The 22,811-nt window shown below is 37.1% G+C and overlaps 1 protein-coding gene across 3 annotated transcripts in view; it reads right to left on the bottom strand.

The window, feature by feature from the left end:
- Positions 1-748: 748 nt before the first annotated feature.
- MTHFD2L (methylenetetrahydrofolate dehydrogenase (NADP+ dependent) 2 like) overlaps positions 749-22,811 on the bottom strand; it is a 97,052-nt gene continuing 74,989 nt past the window's right edge. For all 3 annotated transcript variants that reach the window (XM_037529112.1, XM_037529111.2, XM_037529109.2), the window contains one exon: positions 749-2,033. In XM_037529112.1, the coding sequence (XP_037385009.1) occupies positions 1,921-2,033 (113 nt within the window). In that variant the 3' untranslated portion in view covers positions 749-1,920. The remainder of the gene's footprint in view (positions 2,034-22,811) is intronic.

Below are 22,811 nucleotides of genomic sequence, written 5' to 3'. Positions count from 1 at the left end.
GTGCATTATTTGCAAGACAAATCATGCTTGGATTCTACCCTAAAGGAACTAAAGGGAACCAAGGAAAGCACATATCTAATTACAATACAGGGCAGGGCGTGATACCTGCTGTGAATATGGGCATAAACAGCTATGAGAACTCAGGGTGGGACCTGGTCAAACTCATAGTATTATTTATGGACAGGTTTCATTTGAAGTGAATCTTAAATTACAAGTAGAATTTAGAAATACAGTGATAACAGAAATGATTGGTGGGGTGGAGGTAGAGGGGGTTGGCGAGAATAGGCAGATTGGTGTAATGAAAAAAAGAGTGGGTTCCGGCTCACACAAGCCCAACCGACCTTGCTTTGAATTCCAAATCCAGTTTTATTTTCCATTTGGTCATGGCTGGGCCTTTTTAATAATCCCCAGGGTTGATTTCCTCTGTCAAATAGAGATTGTCAATAACCAAAAAAAGGGCTCAAAATTACAGCTTTTACCTTTTCCATTTACCTGTGTTTTGATCATTCTATTTGTTTTGGGAATGTGGGACCCTTAAAAATTAGAGACCTTTTCTGAAATCTTCACTCAGAAGTTTTGAATTTAAGCTTCTCTCAGGGTCCTCAGAAAAAGATAGGTATGAACTCATTGTTGAACAGACTGTAGAAACTTTTGCTTCGTGTTTGAGCGATTTACATATTTTTCTGCATGCCATAAAGAAAGGGATAACAAATATATATGAAAAAATGAGAAAGAAAACAGCCATCCTTCAAATTGCCTTTATTATACAGTTGAATTATTAATTATAAACATCTAGTGTATTTCATACACACAATCAAAAGTACACACTAATAAAGACATGCCATGGGGTAAGGGTCATTATTAGTATAGAATACTTGGTTTTGGACATTAAAACAATGTAATTATATGGCTAGAACAGTCTCACAATTGCCTTCAACTGACATCCACATGTATTTCCTATTTTAAGCTATGTTAGAAACACGGCATCTAGTTTGAGAACCAACTGCCACAACAAAAGAGGGAAGAACTGTGAATAATAAAGCAGTAGATTTTCAGTCATGTCCTAAGGCTTAGCTTTGGCACACTGGCTCAAGATTTCCAAATTTGTGGAAACATAAGGCTTCTTTAATAAAGGCCTCACTTCATCTGATATATTTTTTGAGTATTTGTACAAAAACACAACCTTAGCTTTTGTGCTGTGTATTTGTTGGGGGTTTTACATTATTCCTCACTAAGATATTATCTAAAAACTTTTCTGGAACAGCAAAATTACATGTAAACCTAATAAATTCTCATTATAGTTTTACTATTGCAAGTAAATCATTCACAATTTGCAATGATCAATATCTTTCAAGTAGCACTGCATTCTGTTTGCCTTCCTTGTATATTTTTCTTTCCTTGAGTAGAGCATCATTCCTCATGTCTCACAGGCCACAGATGGGAGATTTATGAGATCCAGATTCTATTTTTAAATCTTCTCTTTTAGCAAATAATCACTTTCAACATATACTAAAGAACATAAAACACATAAGCATGCTTAAGACACAACCTAAATCACGCTTTATGTGGGTGCCCATTTGAATGACAAAAATCTGTTGAAAACATACTGTGATATTTAATTCTGTCAAAAATACATTCATTTATTATGAGCCCTTTTGCTTGAAACTTATGAACAAATACTATTCACAAACAATTGTTAACAAAGTTTTCATTGAAATTGTTTTGTTTTTTCGTAAAACTCAAAGTTTATTAGCAGGAAATGCACAGAGTTGTATGAATCATCTGATCCACAATGATTCCATCCATGAAAAAATAAATACAATGTAGAAATAAATAGCTTTGTAGTAAAATATAAAGGTTTTTGCCCTTTGTCAAATAAATAAATACAATGACTTCGGTTGCTTTATTCTCTCACGTGATCTAGAAAATGACTTTTTTGGCAGCCAGAAGGGTGTTCCTCAGGAGCATCAGCACTGTCATGGGCCCGACACCCCCGGGAACTGGAGTGATAAAACCAGCTTTTTTCTTAACAGCTGAGGGAGGAAGCACAATATTCTTAATTTTTAATTTTTCTGATAATTTCAGATTTTTAAACATACTCAACTGTAAAAGAGAAACTGAGACATATCCATTTGATCTATTTGAATGAGCACTGATCCATTTGAATGAGGTATCTCTAAATAGGAAATGTTCAGGGGTGCTCCACTGGACAGGTGCTAGAGGTAAGTTTTATGTGGAAAAGGCAAAAGAAAAACAAGGAAATTATTGGTTGACTATAGCTTAAACCTCATTTGGCTGTGATATGTTGATCTTGGGTTTTGCTTTGCTTTGTTTCATTGAGGTAACATTGATTTATGTCATTACTGGTATTTTGGAAGTACAGGAACCCTCTTCAAATTTCATTCCCATAGTGCACCCACCACCAAATCATCCATGTCCACCACCATAGTCCATTGTTTTCCCTCCCTTCTTGTCCTCACCCTATCTGAACCCTCTCCTGCTCAGGATGCTTCCAGTTCCATGGTCAGCTTTCAAGTGTTAGTTTTCAAGCTTACTCCTGGGTATTGATTTTGAAACCTTCACTCATTTTAAGGCTTCAATTTTGGTTTGCTTCCATTAGAGCCACATCAGTCTAAGGTGACATTTTTAGTTTAACAGACAATAGTGGACTTTCCACACTACATATATAACTCTATAATCCCAAATCATTTTTAAAATGACATAGACCATAACACACACACATGTTTATATCTGATGTGAACAGAAAGAACAAAATGAGGCTAACACAGTAAGCTGAATCTCTGTGCAACTCAGTTTTAAAGGATGAAGTTCTATAATCTGTGATTTAACCAACTAACTGTAATTCCAGTTAACTGCATCAAAGCTATATGATGTTGGCTGTCAAGTGAAGACAGGATATAAAGACATTTTGGCACAAACTATTTGTTCAATTGGAATATTCTTATAACAATAGCATCATGTATGTGTGGATAATACATTCCAATGCAAGACTGAAACAAATCATTACACATATTTGAATGACTGGGAATATACACATGTACCTGTTCCAAGATAGGAAGACTTCTTAGTTAGTGAATATGCTCAATGAAAACCTTCAGCAAGTTTCACTTAAGGTTTTCACACTATAATATTACAGGTGAATAACTCCCTGCAATATTGGATGAGTTGGGGTGGGTTGAGTACTTCACCATGTGAAGAACAATAAAGTTTTCCCAGGTAGACTTTGTTTTACAAAGTTAGCCTAGACAATACATTTTTAGTGCATAATCTGATGTTACTATCATATTATTTAGATGTATTGCTTTTTACAAGTTTGCTCATGCACACTTCTACATGAATCAGAATCTACAAACCTACAGTTATTTCTTAGATCTTAAATATTATTTTTGTATACTTTATATTGCCTTCTTGAAATATGGTTTATAAAGTTTATGTTGACTGAAATATGATTTGTAAAATTTATGTTTATTGAAACACGGTTTGTAAAATTTATGTTTACCTTATTTGAAGTGTAGTAGTTAGTGCATGGCAATAAATATTTTTAAATCATGGGAAAACAAACATTCTTTGACTTAAATAAATAAGCTTTAAGATATAACAAAAATTCCAGCTATGAATGAATCTTCTCATGGCATGTAATGAGAAAAAAAAAATCAAATATTTAGAAGGTAATCTTTAAGTTTTTGAAAAGCCTCAATACACATTCCTTTACCACATGCATCCAACATACTCTGTGCTGGATAAATACTACACTAAGTCATGAATATCAAAAGCTATGAACTACCAGATTTTCCCTTTGTTCTAGTTATTTTCTCGATCTGGAATGCTGCTACCTATAAGAATAAGAAATGTCTTGTCAGTCTTTAAAAATTAACAAAATGTTACCCATTTATAAACAGTTCTCTCAAAAAGTTATCCTTACAAACTCCAATGAAAAGTTCTACCATTAATGTTTCAGAAACTTTATTCTTAAGTCCACATGGGACTGAGCATGTTGCTCTGTCTGTTCCCTTAACTAGACACCAGTACCTAGAAAGCAAAAACCAGAACTTGTGGTGCTTTTAGTTATTATTTCCAATCTTAGAATTTCTCCATCCACAGGGTAGAATTCACTAAATTTTGGTAAAGTAAACTAAATAGCTCTTAGAATTTAAAATCTAAATCAAGTTGCCAAAATGTACTCCTGTGCTTTAGTCTGGATGCAAACATCAGGTCAATTTTGTTCAAGTTAATGTACTGAAAACTATAAACTACTTATTTTGCTTAAGAGTAACAAGCGCATTTTTCACTTTTCAATAAACTGACTTGCTAGTATCAGGAACACTTTCCAGAACTTTTTCTTTAGGATTGGGGGAGTAACGCCTATAAAAATGTCAGCAGGCTGCTAGAAGAAATGTACTATACTATACTATCCACATTGATATAAAAACTGGGGCCTCCCTGGTGGCACAATGGGTTAAGATGCAACCTCCAAAGCTATTCACAGCCACTGCAGCATGCATTAGATCCCCAGCCAGACCTCCTGATTCACCTCCTGCTCCCCTCAGCAGTGTATTTCAGTCAATCTGCCTGTTCTGTTCCCCACTCTGTCTCTGGTGAATCCTCTCACCCCCCCACACCTCTGGCCTGTACCCCAGTTCTTATATGCATAAATAAATAAATCGCTAAAAAAACCCACATATTTGCCAAGCACTATGAAATATTAATAGATAAAAATAGAAGGCCACTGAATAATGTGGTTAATTAAAAATTAAGTACAAACTTCAATGAAAAACAAAAGGTTTTAGTCCATAACCAAAAGGTGGATAAAATTGGCTGTATCAGAATATGTATTGTGGGTATTTAATCATTTCTATATAATTTGGCTTTCAACTTTGAGATGAAGTGACTTAGAATTAGGTGCATAAGGATAAATAGTAAAAATCATAGTTTCTATCACTTAAGTACCCAATTACCTGCCAAGAACTTTATATGTTATTTGAATAATTTGTACTTAATTATTGTTGCATTTTGGTAGACAAGGAAAGTGTGGCTCATTGAGGTGACAGTGACTTACCACTCTCCTACATGACAGAGACATAATTCACAGCCAGGTCTGAAACATTCTAAATTTCCATAATACCACCCACAATAATACAACTTTATATGACCAGGACAAATAAAAAAGTTCCCAAAAGGCTAATGTGGCAAAAATTAACTCACTGTTCTCAAGGGGTTAGAAGCATATTCTGAAAAAAAGCAGCAAAGTGGACAAAGTTCTAATATGTAATTTTCCTCCATTTTTACAACGTGTACTCATAGCTCATCATCGTTGAATCACACCCAGCACTTCAAATTACACAGCAGGCTTAGCAGTAGGAGTTGCTTTATTCCTGAGTGTCAGATCAGATAAACCACTGTTCTACTCATTGACCCTCCTCTTCCAAATTATGTTTTTCTCAACATGCTTATTGTTGCATATTTTTGGCTCAAAAAGTAGGGTTTGGATTGAGAAAGAGTGAATGGGAATGAGCAATCGCATGAAATAAAACCTGCCTGAAATGTGTAGCTCAGTGTCTGCATTTTTGCACACTTTACTGGTAGAAACTAACACGTATTTATCTTGTCCTGCCCATCACTTCATAGTCTTAGACTATGTGATAGGTAATGGTTCTTCATCTGATCTAGGCACTCATAAACATTTAGTTGCATCAATGGAATCTTGTTAATTACTCACTAGGCAGAAGTTTATGATATCACTGTGAACACACCTGGTTATTCAAATATACGTTTCAAATATTTTTATCTTTGAAGTAAACTAGGCAGATGTGAAAATTAAGTTTGCACACATTCATGAGAAGCAGACTGAAGAATCTGATTTAAAAACACTTAAGGTCTCTATTACTTTTGCATCTGTGTCTGAGAGAGAACTTTAAGTTTATCTACAGCTAGTTAGTATTAATATATTACTATTTGTCTATGTACAAAAGGAATCAGGATATGGAAGTAATTTTTAAAGAACGTGAGGAATTACCATTGGCTGAAGCCAATGGGCACAGATGCCAATGCTTAAAAAGAAATTCCCTAGTCTAATGATTTGGTGTAACTTTTCAGGGCTGTCTTAAGCAGTGTGTTTTTGAAGTACTGGAAGTGACATATGAGCTAAAATTGGACAGCACGATGGACTATGGAGGTGGACTATGGGTGCGTTGATGGTAGGTCTACTATGGTGACTGCACCTAAAGTGGGAGATTCTATACTCCCAGATACTAGCCATGTGTAAGCCAAAGGCATTTTAATAAATTAATAAAACTGAAAGCTAGTGATCTCAAAAAGAGTTAAATTCTACACATAGTTGATCCTCTGTAAAACATCTTCCCCAATCATGACTGGAGGAGAGTAAGTTAACAAGCATTACATCACCCAATTAACCTCTCATTGAGGACAGACAAAGGTTTGAATGTCACTTCCAGCACCTATTAACTCCCCAGGCTGAGTTAACTCTCATTCTTTGATTCATGAAACTTAGTAGAGTGATTTTCAATTTGTAGATGCAGAGTATGTTGGAATCTCCTGAGAAATGTAATCAACTATGTAAGCCTCCTTCCACCTCAAGATTCCAGTGTTCATCACTGAGAATGACCGTTGAAGTTAAGAGGTGTTTGCAATGACAGGGAGGAGTGTGTTATATATCAACAGCATGGAGCATTATATTTATTTATTTTAAAGATTTATTTATTTATGCATAGAAGAACTGGGGTACAGGCCATAGGTATGGGGGGGTGAGAGGATTCACCAGAGACGGAGTGGGGAACAGAACAGGCAGATTGACCGAAGTACACTGCTGAGAGGAGCAGTGGGTGAGACAGGAGAGGTCTGCTGTGCCATGTGGGTACCCACATGGCCGGCTGGGGATCGAACTCATGTTGCAGAGGCTGCAGACAGCTTCACAGTGCTGTGCTTAACCCCTTGTGCCACCAAGGAGGCCCATGGAGGCATTTTAAAACACAGTTGAAATTCCATTCTTCAGTAAGACTACTTTGCAGGGTGAAGTTTCTTAATCCCGTTCCACATAACCCCAATGTGCAAATGCTTGAATCATGGTTGCTAATAATCCTAATCACAGGTCAAACTCAAATTAATAGACTTGGAAAATGAAGAGTGACCAAGTCACACTACCAACGGGATATACATACAGGGACAGAAAGTATGTGAAGTAATTTTTTATAATCTATTGTCATAGTCACTTGCTTCCCAGTCTCTACGATAAGAGCCATATGACCTGCTGCCAGACTTAATTCCTTAAAACACAAATTAGATGATTTCAGATTAGAAACACTTGATGACTCTGCATTGTCTCTAGGATAAAACATCAATTCTTTGTCATGGAAATTAAGATCTTTTATGATCTAGATCTATATCATTGCTTTGCATTATTTCTTAACCCTTGCATATTTTCCTGACTCAATTATTCACTGTTTCCACACATGCTACAGATTGACTCACATAGATTTGTGACAAAATTTTTTGAGAAAGATGGAGATCATCCCTGTGCCTTGGAGCTTATAGTCTAATTGGGAGATAGATATTATTAAAAATACATTACCTAAATAATAACTGGATTGCCTCTATGAAATGTGCTACAAGTCAAATGTTTAACGTACTGGTGTTAGGAGGGGCTCAGTGAGCCTGAGTACCATGTACCTATGTATCTATGCCAGGTCTGGAAAAATGAAGAATGAATAAAAAATTGTCAGGTGTAATGGAGAAGTGGGAGGTAGACAGCATTCTTAGCAGGGGTTGCAATGTCTGTGATGGAGAGAGAGAGAAATTTCCCTCAGGGAACTCTTGGAAATACTGCAAGAAGGCCAGTGTGGCAGGAGCAAAGGGGAAGAATTGAAGGAAACAACATGAAAGAATATGGCTCCCACAGAGTCAAGCCGAAAATATTAAACATTTTGGATATTAACCTAAAAGCAATACTTGTATTTTAAAAATTTAGGAAAGATATTTGGAGTCAGGATAAGGTCAAATGGGAAAATCATCTGTTCTATATTATCACATTCTTCTACTGAAGTGGGTTCATCAATTGGGACAGAGGGAAGGGAACAAACACAGAAGTAACAACAGGGCCTCCCCGGTGGCACAGCGGTTGGGCGCTGGGTTGCGAGGCTGCCCGCAGCCTCTGCAGCGCCGGTTCGATCCTCGGCCATCGGAGGAGGGTCCCGCATGGCGCGCAGACCTCCCCTGCCGCCCGCTGCTCCCCTCAGCAGTGTACTTCGGTCCCTCTGCCTGCTCTGCTCCCCGCTCTGGCTCTGGTGAATTCTCTCACCCTCCCAAGCCTCTGACTGTACCCAGTGCTTGTATGTATAAATCAATCAATCAATCAATAAATAAATCTTTTAAAAAAAAAAAAAGTAACAACAAAAAGTGAGGTGTGCTAAGATGGTAATAAATTCTAGTTTTTGTGAAAGCACTTCAAAAAGCGACAGAAATTTAATATGAGGTCAGAGAATGAGTTGAAAGTGACAGCAAAGTTTCGAGATCTTATGGACGCCCAAGGGATTAGAGGCAAAGAAAACAGTGCAGACATTGGGAAGAGTGAAAGGAAAGGAGATATGGATTTGACAATGAATCTGATGCAACTGAAGAGATGAAAGATGTTCACTCTGACCAAGCACATGGTGAAAACTGAGAGTAGAAAGAGATGAGGCTAGGGAGATGGAAGGAAGTGTCACCCTGAGGTGAGAGTTTATGATACTTAAGATTGGGTGATGGCAGCAATTAGCGGTGTGTTCAAGGTGAGGACATTTTTAGAAAATCTTTTGTGAATGAAACTGGTTATTTATATACTTAGAAATGGCCAGCTTTGCAAGATGAGAGACTAGAAAGGAGTATGTGGACTACTACCAAACTTTCAGAAGAAAATTTAAACAAAGAGAAATTCAGTGTGTTGGCATCATGTTTCAGGTTCTTGCACAGCATTAAATTGTTACCAAGAAAGGCTTTGACAGTCTGACATACATGACCAGCGTTCTGTGTGCCCTGTGTCCACCATATGGAGAGCTACTTGTTCATGGAATGGGTTTCAGATTTCTAAAGGGAAGAATTAGGACAGGTTTGACTTGTCATCATTTCCATTATACTTACTCAAGGCCATATTTTTCATGTTAGGATAAAAATAATAAATATAGATCAGAGGTTATTTCATATTTAAATTTTGAGGTGATGACAGGAATGATGGGGGAAGGTAGGTGGCTATTCTATTTTTGTGCTAAAAAAAAATAATTTTAAAAAAACAGCAGAGGTGACCTGTGGTCACAAGGTGTGGAAAGATTACTCATGAAGGATACTATTAATAATAACAACATAAGGGACATTAAAATGCCCTTTTCGCAACTTCGGCAAGAATAAAGGACAAAGTATGTGATAATTAACCACTGGCACGGGCAACCTATGCTTCATGACAGGGTGTCTCTGGCTTATGTGTTCTGTGTCATTACTTCCTCTGGAAACTTGAAGTTCCCAGGTTCCCAGGCCTGGGTTTAGTAATCTAAACTAATTCTTTGGCAGATAGTGAATATTTGCTTTGGTACATCATATACTACACAAAAGACTCCAAATAATGGACTTTCCAGATGTACCTAAAAAAAATTGATTTTGCTAGTGTGATTTGGAAATTGTATATTCTGGCAAAGTCAAAGAAGACATTCATACTTTATAAATCTATTATTGGTTGTAGAAAGAAAGCAGAGCTGATGTCTCAAATACCTGTAACACTGTTTTATCTTTGTATTTTGTCTGATTTTCTTTCACTTCTAAAGAAGTACTCTATGATCCATGGCAGATTTTGACAATGATACAAAAATATTTCTGAAACCAAATTCTTTCCCCCCAAAAGAAAGGGATGATTCCTTATCTGTGGCAAAGCAGCAGAAGAAAAATGTCTTGTTTCTCTGATGTGACTTTCAGTCTCCCGGTATACATGTTTAATTGTCTAAATTAAACGCTTGGAGAATTTTCCCATGCTTCTAAATGCAGGCCATTTAGACATGACCTCTCAAACATATCCACCATAATGAAGGGGAGACAAGCTTTAGGAAAATGAAGTACTTGAATAACAACCAGAAAAACCTGACTGGCATAGGACTGGAGAAATACTATGACTCAGGAGGTAATGGAAAACACACCACTTTCTTATATGGTTGATATAAAAATGATACTTAAATGCACGATGAGCCAAGTGAATGGCTCACAAATGAACTCTTACAAAGCAGCAAGGAATCAGATGCCCCAGAGCCAATTTACTATGCTTTCTCTTACATATATCTGGCTTCTGATTCCTAGGGTTTCTATAAGTTTTCTACATATATTAAGACACTCATTGTCATGGCACCCTGCAGGGCAGTAATGGGATAGAGATACAAGATAAATGCCCTGTTGGGGTACAGAATATGATAATGTGATCCACATTCCTATACAAATTGTGTTGGCTTCATTAGATAGATGGGTTGTACTTATAAAAACTTTCCTTACCTATTTACGATGCTATCTGTGTGGGATGGCTAAGACTTTTAAAATCATTTTATCATTATTTTTTTAGTTACTTTTCACCTTTATTAACTCAGATGTACATATATCCAGCTACTTGCCTGATAGATGTGAATACCCCAAAATACCATGCATATCATTCAGAAGGCATCCAATGGAGCCAAATAGCAAATCAATCTTCTGATGAAAGTCTGAATTTGCTTTCTGTGAACTCTGCTGCCTATGACCCAACAATGGAACCTCCTCACTTACCATAGATGGTGTCACTATCATTGTCAAATTCTGTTTTGGTAGGCAGGAAGGCAGGAGTAGGGATTATGACTTAAATAATTTCCTTTCATGACTTCATTAAAAAAAAAAAAGATCATCATACATTCTTGTCATTCTCCCCAATTCTTTTTCTTCCCTCCCAATCCATTTTCCTCAAGTGGTAAATCTTAAATAGGCTGTCTGGAGTATCCTCCAAATCTCATGCCAGACCCTTGATCTCTGCTATAGTCAACCAAAATACTGGGAGATAAAATTTCTCTCCTCTACATATTTGTATTCTAATACGGAGCTCTGAGAAATAGCTATTAAAAACTTCAACAAGTATAAGGGAAGAAGAAAGACATGAAGAGGCATCAGGTACTTCTCTTGTCCCTACAGCTGTTCATTGTGTGCTTCAACTTTTACTCTTCCTTATAAAGGGAGATTATTCAATATGAAATACATTCTACTAATTGTAGAATTGTAGAATGTTTTCTAAAGGTTGACCTGAACTCAAAGAACTCAGATTTTACAATGAGCATCTTGTCCGTATTTGAAGCAACAATGGAAGCAGTTTGCTCACTGATGATAAGAATCTTAGTGACCATCAGCAGTTCTAGCTTTTTGATGAAATGACCTGTGTAGACACTGTGCCCACAGTGTTAGTATTAGTCTCTCCAAGAAAGGCTTTTGTGATTTCCTTCAGCTTATTCAAGATAATTGGATGAGGTCACTTCTGAGCTAACATGTTCAATACTTCCTTTCACGAAAGATGGTCTTTTGGGCTACTTTATATTAATCTATCACACGCAAAATGACATTTTGGGTCAAACTAATCAACCATCTTGAATATGTGCCCTCCCCGCAATGCATATGTTAAAATCTTAACCTCTAGAATGTGGGCATTAGGTGATGAGGGTGCAGTCTTCATTAAAGGAATTAATGTCCTTATAAAAAAGACACAGAACTCTCTTTAGGTCATGTGAGAATACATGGAAAAGTAGACCATTTGCAACCTGTAAGAAGGTTCTCATCAGTATCTGACTATTATGGCATCATAATCTTGGACTTCCAATATCTGAAACTATAAGAAATAAATGGTTGTTATTTAAACCATCAGGACTATGGTAACTTACTACAGTAGCTCAAACTTACCAGATACATATCATCAAATTAAATGACTAACACTGAAAACCGGGTTGGTGGGGAGTCATTTTAACTTGGTTATCTATAGTATTACAGATTCTAGTTCCTTACAAGTGACATAGTACAAAATAGTTGTATTTACATAGAAATTAGTAATTTACTCCTATTTTTTCCAATTGTAGAACATGCAGTAGGGCACAGTTGTGCCAAAATCACTTTCAAAAGAATCCTACCTTTACCTAGAATCTACCGAATATAAGTTCCTTCAGAACTAGGGCTTTGTCTATCATGTGCACGACTATATCCCTATTACCTTGAGGTGTGTTAAGTGAGAAATATACGCTGAGTGAATAAACAAATGACCTAATGAATGTACTATTATTGGATCAGGGTTGTTGTAGACTAATAAATTGTTTGATACTAACTTGAGTGGGAGCTTCTGTTTCCAATAAGACAACTTTTAGGAATTGCTTCTATAACTAAAGAGTAGTAACACTAGAGATTTGTAAGTACAGAGGATGACCATGGAAGTGACCAATGGTATGACTAAAAGGGCTGAGACCTGGTGTTAGATGGACATACAAAAGAAATGCAGGATAAGAAGCTTACCTGACAGTAGAGAACAACAAAGTAAAAGAACAAGATTACAGAGGATTAAGAGAAAACATGAGTAACGTGAATGAGACCTACCATAGGAGTTTGGAGAAGATGAGGATAGCTATGAGAGCTTTGAAGTTGATTTACAGGACTATTGGTTGAAGACTGGACCATACCAGAAGAAAGTGAAGGCCAGAAAAGCAGTGAATTACAGGGTGATAATTTATATATGACATTGTATGTTTCTGAATAAGTACTGTAATGAGAATGAAGAGAAAAGGTGAACGACATGTACACACACTCACACACAGTATTTTCTAGCAGCCATTATGCTCAGCAAGTCATATACCTTAGCTCATGTGAGGTGGTTATTTCATTTACTCTTCATTACAACTTTATAAGATAGGTTTTATCTCAGTTTTTCAGATGATAAAATCAAGTCTCAGAGAAGTAAAGTGATTTACCTAAGATCATAATTGTTTTGAGCAACAGAGCTAGGATTCAAACCCTGACACCAAATCATTACCTTTTATGAAAAGTTGAACCTAACATATAGTGAGCAGGGAATGAAAGGTAATGCTCAGATTTCAAAGAGAGAGCATTATGCACACACAAGACATCTGGAAGCACTAACTAAAACTCTGAGTTTTAGTTCCATCTCTAGCAGTTTCTTAGAATAATGATATAGGAATTCTAAGTGAATCCAGACACTCTTCCATCCTAATATTTTGACTATTAGGTTGGAATTTTGAGGAATAATTCTGCTCAGATAGAGTTCCAAATTATAGGTCCTTTTGCTGTAAGAACAATTTTCTGTACTGGGCATTTTTATTTTTATTTTTTTTTTCCAAGATAAGCTATTGAACAACAACAACAAAAAATCAAACTATAGGGCAGTAGATATCATTGGTGGCTTCAAAGGAACATGTACACACATAACTAATTGTAAGTGCATAGATTAACTTTTTTTTTTAATTAATAAATTTTATTTTTATATTCCCCATACAATTGCAATCCCCCCAAGTACTGGGCATTTTTAAAGAATGCAACAACTCTAAACATCCCTCCCATCTTCCTTTACTTTTGCAACACCAAACACTGCCTAATATGTTACATGGATATGTTTGTGTATATTCTATTTTGTGTCCTTTCCAACCAGACTGTAAGCTACTTGTGGGTAAGGACTTTACCTATTTAGGTCACTATCATATCTCAAGTACCTGAGGCAAGCATCAGGGGTGCCCTGCAGTGCTTTCAGTACCTCTCAGGAGGACCCACAAGATGAGCACAGCATCGAGAAGCAGTGAGCCAGGCTGCACCAGGAGGGAGAGACCCCATCCTCAGTTTTTTTTTAATATTTATTTATTTATATGTACAAGAACTGGGGTACAGGTCAGAGGTGCACGACAATGAGAAGATTCACCAGAGACAGAGTGGGGAGCAGAACAGGCAGACTGACTGAAATACTCTGCTGAGGGGAGCAGCAGGCAAGACAGGAGAGGTCTGCCACGCCATGTGGGTAGCTCCCCAGCTGGCCAGAATCAAACCTGTACTGCAGGGGCTGCGGACAGCTTCACAGATCTGCAATCAAATGCCTATGCCACCAGGGAGGCCCTCCATCCCCACTTTCACTCTATCCCAGCCTGGTCTCCAAGCAGACCATCCTGAAAATCTGTACTCTTCTGCCAGATCTCCCTTTGTGGGTTTCTCTTTCTCACCAGGTCAAAATAGGTAGTAACTTAGCTGGTAACTCAAGTGTCTTTTCCACTCAGGACCTGTTGTTGGTGACTGGGCTAAGGCTGGTACCAAGACCTACTTCCTTTGTTATTTCCAACTCCTGAACATACTGCATGACACAGTTCAATAAAGATATGGCCTGCTAAGTTGAAAGGCTATACAGAAAACATCAACAATGATTAAGAAATTGAAAATAAAGTCCATAAAGTTGGATACATAAAAATGGAAGCCACAAAGGGACTTGATATATAATTTTCAACATTGCATGAAGTGGTCATAAAGTATCTAGTCTCTACTGATGACTGAATAATAAAAATGAATGGCCAGAACTGAAGCATTTAGGTGGGGCTATATTATCTACACAAATGCTACAGCAAATCTAGATACCTTTTATCTGTGAGGATTTAAGGGTTAACAATGTAAGAAGATCTGAGCCAACACATAACTTCACTGACATTCTTGCACCCACCAACCCCATAGGAAAGAGTTAATAAATGGAGCATGCTTTGAAACTAACTAAAACTCAAGCAGGCAATGATGATGTCATCTTTGAGCTTATCACAACCAGGTAAGTCAGGATAGATTGAATGGTATGTGGCTGTTAAATAAAGAAATCCCTCTTTTTTCACATAGGAGATGAATCTTTATGTTCTTATGTGCAGAATGGATCTTTATTAATCCAAGTATGGCTTCCCATCCTGAGACTGTGGATGCCACATGCTTTCTCCTCCTACTTAGGAGTGGCCATGTGACTATGATCATGTCATTATGATGCTAGCAGAAGTGATGCAACCAGCTTCCAATTCTATTTTATTAAAGGTGAGATCACCTGCCTTCATCTTTATTTCACTTCTCCATGGAGGAAAACATGGATGAAAAGGAAATTAAACTGTATGGATGAGAAGAACAATGAATGCTTAAGTGAAATTGTTTTGCACTGAACTGTGGCCCCTGCAAATTCATATGTAGAAGTCCTATCCCCCAGTACTTCGGTATATAACTGTATACAGAAAGTAACTGTAGAGGTAATTAAATTAAAATGAAGTCATTAGGGTGTTCTTTAATCCAACATGGCTGACATCATTATAAGAAGAGGAAATTTGGACACAAACCTGCACACAGGGACACAGACAGGGACAGTGTGAAAACACAGGGGAAAGACAGGCATCCACAAGTCAAGAGAAAGGCCTCAGGAACAATTAAACTCTAAACTGGTCTCCAGAATTGTGAGAAATAAATTTTTATTGTTTAAACCACACAACCTTTGGTATTTCATTAGTTCAATCAAACTAATGAAAACAGGGCCTCCCCTGGTGGCGCAGCGGTTGAGCACTGGGCTGCGAAGCTGCCCACAGCCTCTGTAGAGCCGGTTTGATCCCTGGCTACTGGCAAGGGTCCCACATGGCACGCAGACCTCTCCTGCCACACCCGCTGCTCCCCTCAGCAGTGTATTTCATCAGTCTGCCTATTCTGTTCCCTGCTCTGACTCTGGTGAATCCTCTCACCCTCCTGCGCTTCTGACTGTACCCAGTGCTTGTATAAATAAATAAATAAATCTTAAAAAAAAAAAAAACCTAATGAAAACATGCAAACAGGATGGATGAGGACAGTATTTCTAAATGAAGCAGAAATAGCTAGCTCCCTCAACTGCCTTCCTAACTACAAACTTTTGTGAGAGTTAAACTAACCTGTTTGAATTAATGTAATCTGGTGCCCATTTGTTACAGCAGGATAACCTATACCTTGGTAAAGAAGTGAAACAATGGAAATGAGTTAAGATTTTAACAAGAAAGAAAAAATGAAGTAAACCTGGATATACTCACTGAACACAACTCAGCATGCAAAATGACTGATTTAGGCTTTAAGGCATCTATCCCTCAAATTATGTAAAATTATAAATATACAAAACTTTTGGAAGCAACTATAGCATAAATAAACAGCTTGTGTTAGAGTAGCTATTTTTTACCATACAATATGGCTTCCTCATTTTTTTCAGTTTCTTCAACAATATAATGTACCTTTAGATTTATCTCTACTTTTTCTATTTACCATCCCATAACTTAGGTAAGCAGAGAGAATCACTCTTACACATTAATACCTCACCCCCCATTTTGATTTTGGGAAAAGTGCTTAAACATTGCTCCTACTTTACTTCCTGTTCACCAGTTCTTCTCACTATTATTATTTTTTAAAGATTTATTTTATTTATTTATGCATATAAAAGCTGCAGTATAGCCCAGAGGTGTGGGGGAAGGGTGAGAGGATTCACCAGAGACAGAGAGGGGAGCAGAACAGGCTGATCTACTGAAATAGACTGCTGAGGGGAGCAGTGGGTGCAACAGGTAAGATTTGCTGCAACTTGTGGGTTAGCTCCCTGGCCAGGGATTGAACTCATGCTTCAGTGGCTGCAGATTGCTTCATAGTCCTAAAATTCAATCCTTTGCACTTGCAGTGAGGCCTCTCTTCTCAGTAATATTTTATTCCCTGTTTTACTATAGGCCAATAAACGGTGACATGTAATCAGGAATTGAAGACAGGGAGAAGAGATGGACAAGAATAAGGAGGGAACATTCCACCATGCTCTTGTAGAATTCATCAAGTTCAAGTACAAGAGATTATAAAAACATTTCTGTGCTAGCTATGGGTTGTACATGAGGTCTGATAGTTTAGCAGTGTGAGAAAGTTTAGCTGAATTAATGGCAGGGAAGTCATTCATAATTAGATTGTTCAGTTGACCAAATATATTCAGTGTATTGCTGTTACAAAGGCAGTATGATTGTAAGTTTCTGAATCGAGGCTTACAGATGACTTCATTCATTTTGTCATTCAGAAAAAGCAATCTACAAGTCACACCACATAATCTCTTCCTTTTACATTAGATGAAAAATACCCTTCTTTGGCAGAAATGTGTACCTTTTCTTTTAAAGCTATCAGTAAAAAATGATTAAAGCAACTTAAAAAATTCTACATAGCAAATTAAATTTTTAGAGATTATTTATAGTATAATAAGCACTATAATTTTCAGGCAAAATAATTTTATCGCAGAGGCTTTTAAACACTGCTTCTTCTTTCCTGTCTGAATTTGGGGGGAGGGCATGTTCAAGTAATTGAAGGGGAATGGTAATATTTGCCAGAATGAGATAGCAATGATGAACTATCTAGAGTTCTATAAATGAGGATTAATACAAAACAACAAAGCACATCAATTTAGTGATAACTTTAAGATTCAATTAACTCTTCAAAACATGCAGAGAGAAATGGTGTTGCAGGGAAGACCTAACTTGGACTATTCTATGTTGAAGAAAAGCATTCATGAGAATCCCTAGGAAAGATGCTAAGCAAATAATACCTCCAATACTGAACAACCTACATCTGCAGAAATATTGAGAAATGGTAATCAAATAAAACTGAAAGATAATGTCGTAGAGGTGATTATGACATTGGACGTGAATTTGAAAAATATGATCACTAATTTCATGAATTTTATTGGACATAACAGGAGTTTTACATTTTTACAGTTGTGTAAGATCATAAAATGATTGTTTAAGTTGAAACAGTGCAAAAGAATCTTAAAAATCAATGGGAAAAATATCCTTGATTAATGACCTTTAAAAATGTTTGTCAAACATTAAAAGCATTCATGATGATTTATAATTTATATAGGCTTTTCAAAATAATAGCAAAACTAATATTTATTGAGTATACCATATTAAAACAATAGAAATCTGAGAATTAAGGTGTTGTTCTAATTTGTAAAAATCATACCAAGAATAGTTTGAGTGGTGCTTGTCTCCTTCTGGTCTTATCTTACAGTGGAGCTATCACCTTGTCTATTTCTTCTTGACTTGTTAACTTCCTTTCTAAGTGTAGAACAGCTTCCAGTATTTTGGTTTTGCCTTTTCAGTATTACAAAATATCTCTTGAGGTTTCTTTAGAGTGAAGTGTTATGTCACTTCCTCTGGGCACTGTTATCCTTTTCATCACAGCCATTGTTCTCATGTTCATCTTCACTAAGTTCCTCCGGCTGTATATCTAGAGTGTCTCAAGTGACGAACAGTGGCATTGTCAACACCCTAAGGTCAGGTATTCCAAATTGCACTTTCAGCATATTTCATGTTTCATCTTTTTGCGATAAATTCAGAATGCAATAGCAATGATGAACTATCTTGAGTTCTATCCATTCACTTTCCATGATCTATTTTTCTAAAATGTCATTTTGTTTATCATGGGAGACAAGGAGTAAATGGAACAGCACACTTTGTTGTCTGCACTGAACACTGGATGAGCCACAACCCCGCACCAAGAAGGAGATGATGTGTCTGGTCACAGATCACAGTGCACACTTGATTTTTACAAAATGAGTTGTAGACTGACGTTTGCACTTTATGCATTACAGTTAACACACTATGGTAATTAAAATTTGAACCCTCTTTTTGATGAACTGGTGTTATTTAGCTAAATTATAGTACTGAAATTTGTGCCTATCAGAACCGTGCAAAGTGAGAACTGTTAAACAAAAACACTGGTGTTCAGATATTTTTTAAACTTAATATTATACATACTCTGGGGCTAAAATAAAAGAAGTTGATTCATATCCCAAAGTATTAACCAAGTGAAGTAGAAGAGAGTGGAGATATTAGAGGGTAAAAATTCCAAGCACTTGACTAGTGAACCTTTGGTGCCCCACTGCTAGTCCCTCTCAGGCAAGATGCCGAGGTTCTGTGTGTCTCCATGAAATGGGGGATAATAATAATACCTACACTATAGGGTTACCATATGAATTAAGTGAATAATTGATGTAAGAGGTGAAAAACAGGACCTAGCACACTGTAAGCACTTCTCAAACATGAGCTACTATCATGACTACTGAAAAAATGAAAAATAACCCAAAATGCCTGGCACAAGGTTGTCCCAAATAGAAAACCTCTTACACTGTCCTTAGTCTTTGTAATTTTTACAAGATTTTCCTGCCACTTCTCTCAGAATAAATGGCAATTTTTATATAAGATGACAGGGAATTGTTGGAGAAGCGGTGTAGGAAGAAAAAATGTCAGTTCTAATCCTGATCACTATACAGTGCCATCAGTTACAGAGGGACTATTGTATTTTATTCTGGGCTTAGGTTAAGGAGAAAGAAGAAAGGAGGAAGAGAATAGAGCAGAGGGGAAAAAAAAAAACAGAGCAGAAAACCAAATTGATGCTTTGGAGGAAATTACTGAAATAAAAATCTGAAGTTAAACAAGATGGAGGGCCTCCCTGGAGGCCCAAAGGGTTGAGCACCGCACTATGAAGCAATCCACAGCCTCTGCAGCATGAGTTCGATCCCCGGCCAGGCCAGGATCCTGTTTCACCTGCTGCTGCTCCCCTCAGCAGTGTGTTTCGTCAGTCTGCCTGTTCTGTTCCCCGCTCTGTCTCTGGTGAGTCCTTTTATGCCCTGCATCTTTGGCCTGTACCCCAGCTCTTGTATGCATGAATAGGTAAATCTTTCAAAAAAATAAACAAGATATGGAAACAAAGAAGTTGATTAATGAAGTTGATTAATTCCCCACATGGGACAATCTGATGCAGCTTTTCTTTAAACATCACTCCTGTCAATATAATCTACTTCATTAGTGAGTCAAAGATTTCAGCAAGGACACTTTCCTTCAACAATTGATTTTATTCATTCCATAGAGGATGAAAGCATAAAAAGATGTGGTCTATACACACAATGGAATACCACTGAGTTATAAAAAAGATGAAATCTTGCCGTTTGCAAAGATATAGATAACCTTGAGGGTATTATGCCTGGAGAAATTTCAGAAACAGAGACAGACAAATACCATAAAGTTTCTCTCATATACAGAAGATAAAGAAACAAAACAAATTAACAAATAAAAACAAACTCTTAGATTACAAGAGCATAATGGTGGTTACCAGAGGAAGAAGGGAAGGTGAGTAGGTAAACTGAGTAAAGGTGGTCAATTGTATGGTGATGGATGTCTAGTCAAAAGTCTAGTCAAAACCAGACTTTTGGTGGCAATCATAATGTAAAATAAACAGATGTCGAGTGACAATGTTATACAGCTGAAATCTAATGTTAGAAACTATTTAAAATACTGATGTGGGACCTCCGTGGTGCCCTAGAAGTTAAGTCTCAGTGTTATCACCACTAAGGCCTGAATTTGATTCCGGGCCAGGGAGTTAACCCACACACCGTACATCAGACCTCTCCTGTCTCACCAGCTGCTCCCCTCAGCAGTGTATTTCAGTAGATCCACCTGTTCTGCTCCTTACTCTGACTCAGGTGAATCCTCTCACCCCCCGCCCTGCACCTCTGGCCTACACCCCAGTTCTTCTACACACACACAAAAATGTTTAATAATAAAAATAAACAAAATAATGATGTGAACCAATATCACCTAAATTAAAAAAAAAACCTGACATTAAAGTTAAAGAGAAATATTTAGACTGTTTCTATGTCTCCTTTTGTCCAAATTATAGTAAGTGGTGATGAAACCCTTGTGTTGTATCTGATAGAAAATATTACTGTTCTTAAAGAGAAACCTGATTCAAAACTGATGCCAAAACATCAAATAATAAAGAAGATTACAAATAGGTTAGTGTGTATTCTTAGAAATAGAGCAGATAAAATAACTTCTGGTTTTATCAATTAATGAATTCGTGATTATTTACCTATTTCCAATATTCCCCACATGGGACAATTTGATGCAGCTTTTCTTTAAAGATCACTCCTGTCAATATAATCTACTTGATTAGTGAGTCAAAGATTTCAGCAAGGACAATTTCCTTCAACAATTGATTTTACCTACATTTTGTTTATCTTGGCTATAGTTACAGCGAAACTTTCACCGATACCCACAAAGCAGCCACACTTCCCCCATGGCAACTGCAGTCAAATGCTTCTTGTAAGTTCTGTGGCATAACCCAAGTTAACATCCCTCCCTCTCAGCTGAGAAATCATCTCTCACCTCAGGTTAAGTTGTGATGCACAACCTGAAAAGCAACATGTCAAAACCTAGCGCCTGCCTGCTCCTCTGGGTGGCTGAGTCATGTCCCTGCTGGCAAGATCTTCCTTAACAAGCCCAGGTCTTCCCTGGGCTCTGACTCCATGAACCAGCAGGGCAGAAAGAATAATATATCAAACACGGAGACATCTTATATGATTGGTTTGGAAAAATTTGATCTTGCAAAAGTTCCTGTGTTTTTACACAATGTCTAAAAGTTTCTGGGTTTTTACACAATCATAGATAGCACAAAGTTGAATGTCCAAGAGGCGCCAAGCATCACAGCTGAAAAGAGCCATAGAAATCACTGAACTGAGAACGATACCAATGGTCAGAGAGGTTGTAAAGTTGTCAGGTTATAATAAAAGGTGTAAGAGAAACTCTTCTGTCTCCCAGCCCACTGCTCCTTTCTATTCATCTTATAGCTTTGTTTCCATTTGTCATTTCCTTTCTGATTGCTCTATACACTTGTCACTGCAATTTAATAGTTACTACCAAGTGGAGTGGTATGCCACCTGAGTGCACCGCTATGTGTGACTTGGCATATGCACCTCTCAAAAATGCTCATTTTATAATATTTTCAGAATACCTTGATAAGCAAAACAAATTCTTGCTAAACATAAGAATGCATGGAAATGATCTGACACCACCAAAATATACTGAAGGGTGTCATAAAATGTGGTGAACTTCTGGGCAAGCTTTCTGCACAAGCACAGTCAAGGCTGTGAGCTGCAAAAGTTCTTTTCTTTCCTCGTTACTATAGACCATCTGGGCCATCTGGGTGCATCATAAGTGGGTGGTGATTTAGCAACAGAAACATGGTAACCATACTGATACCAAGTAGTAGAGTGACAGTGCAAGAATTAAGAAATAAGGTCAGATTTAAAATGAAATGTAACCTTATTCTTTTAAGTTAAGAAAATCAAATCAATTATTGATACCTGGCATGAGTGATTAAACATGGAAAATGAAATAAAGAAGTCGTTTCTTAGAGTTAAGCTATATATGCAATACACACACAAACACACACACACGTCCACTTGGAGAGCCGCCCCAGTACACTGGAAGCATCATACCTGGCTGGGGCCATATGAATGACAGCTAATGAGGTTTCAGTGTGTTCTTTGATAAGGTACATCTGTATCTTGTTCCCATTCACCATTCAGTCAGAGTGCATTGCTGCATTTATGTATCCCCAGGTTTTCCATTTTTTCTTTTCATTTTTCTAGCAAGGTCAGATTGTCTATTTGGATTTGATCCTTCATGTACCTTAGAATCTCATATACATAGGGCCAGTACCCTAGGTAACTTCTCAGTGTGTGCACATTGAATTTTATTCATTACTATTTTGGAGTTGAATAAAACATCAGTTGATAGATTCCAACAGAAATGTTAGATTTGAATTATTTTAAAAATTACATCATCTATTTCCTTCAATTTGTCTGTAAAAACACACAGATGCCTAATGAAATTACTGACATGTTCCTACTTTTCTTTAGCCATAATAATTAATACAGAAGATAT

Source organism: Talpa occidentalis, unplaced genomic scaffold, assembly GCF_014898055.3.
Source record: "Talpa occidentalis isolate TD23 unplaced genomic scaffold, MPIMG_talOcc4v2.1 talOcc4.6, whole genome shotgun sequence".
Lineage (NCBI taxonomy): Eukaryota > Metazoa > Chordata > Mammalia > Eulipotyphla > Talpidae > Talpa > Talpa occidentalis.
The sequence above is the reverse complement of the archived record's forward strand: the minus strand, read 5'-3'. Positions and strand labels throughout refer to the sequence as shown.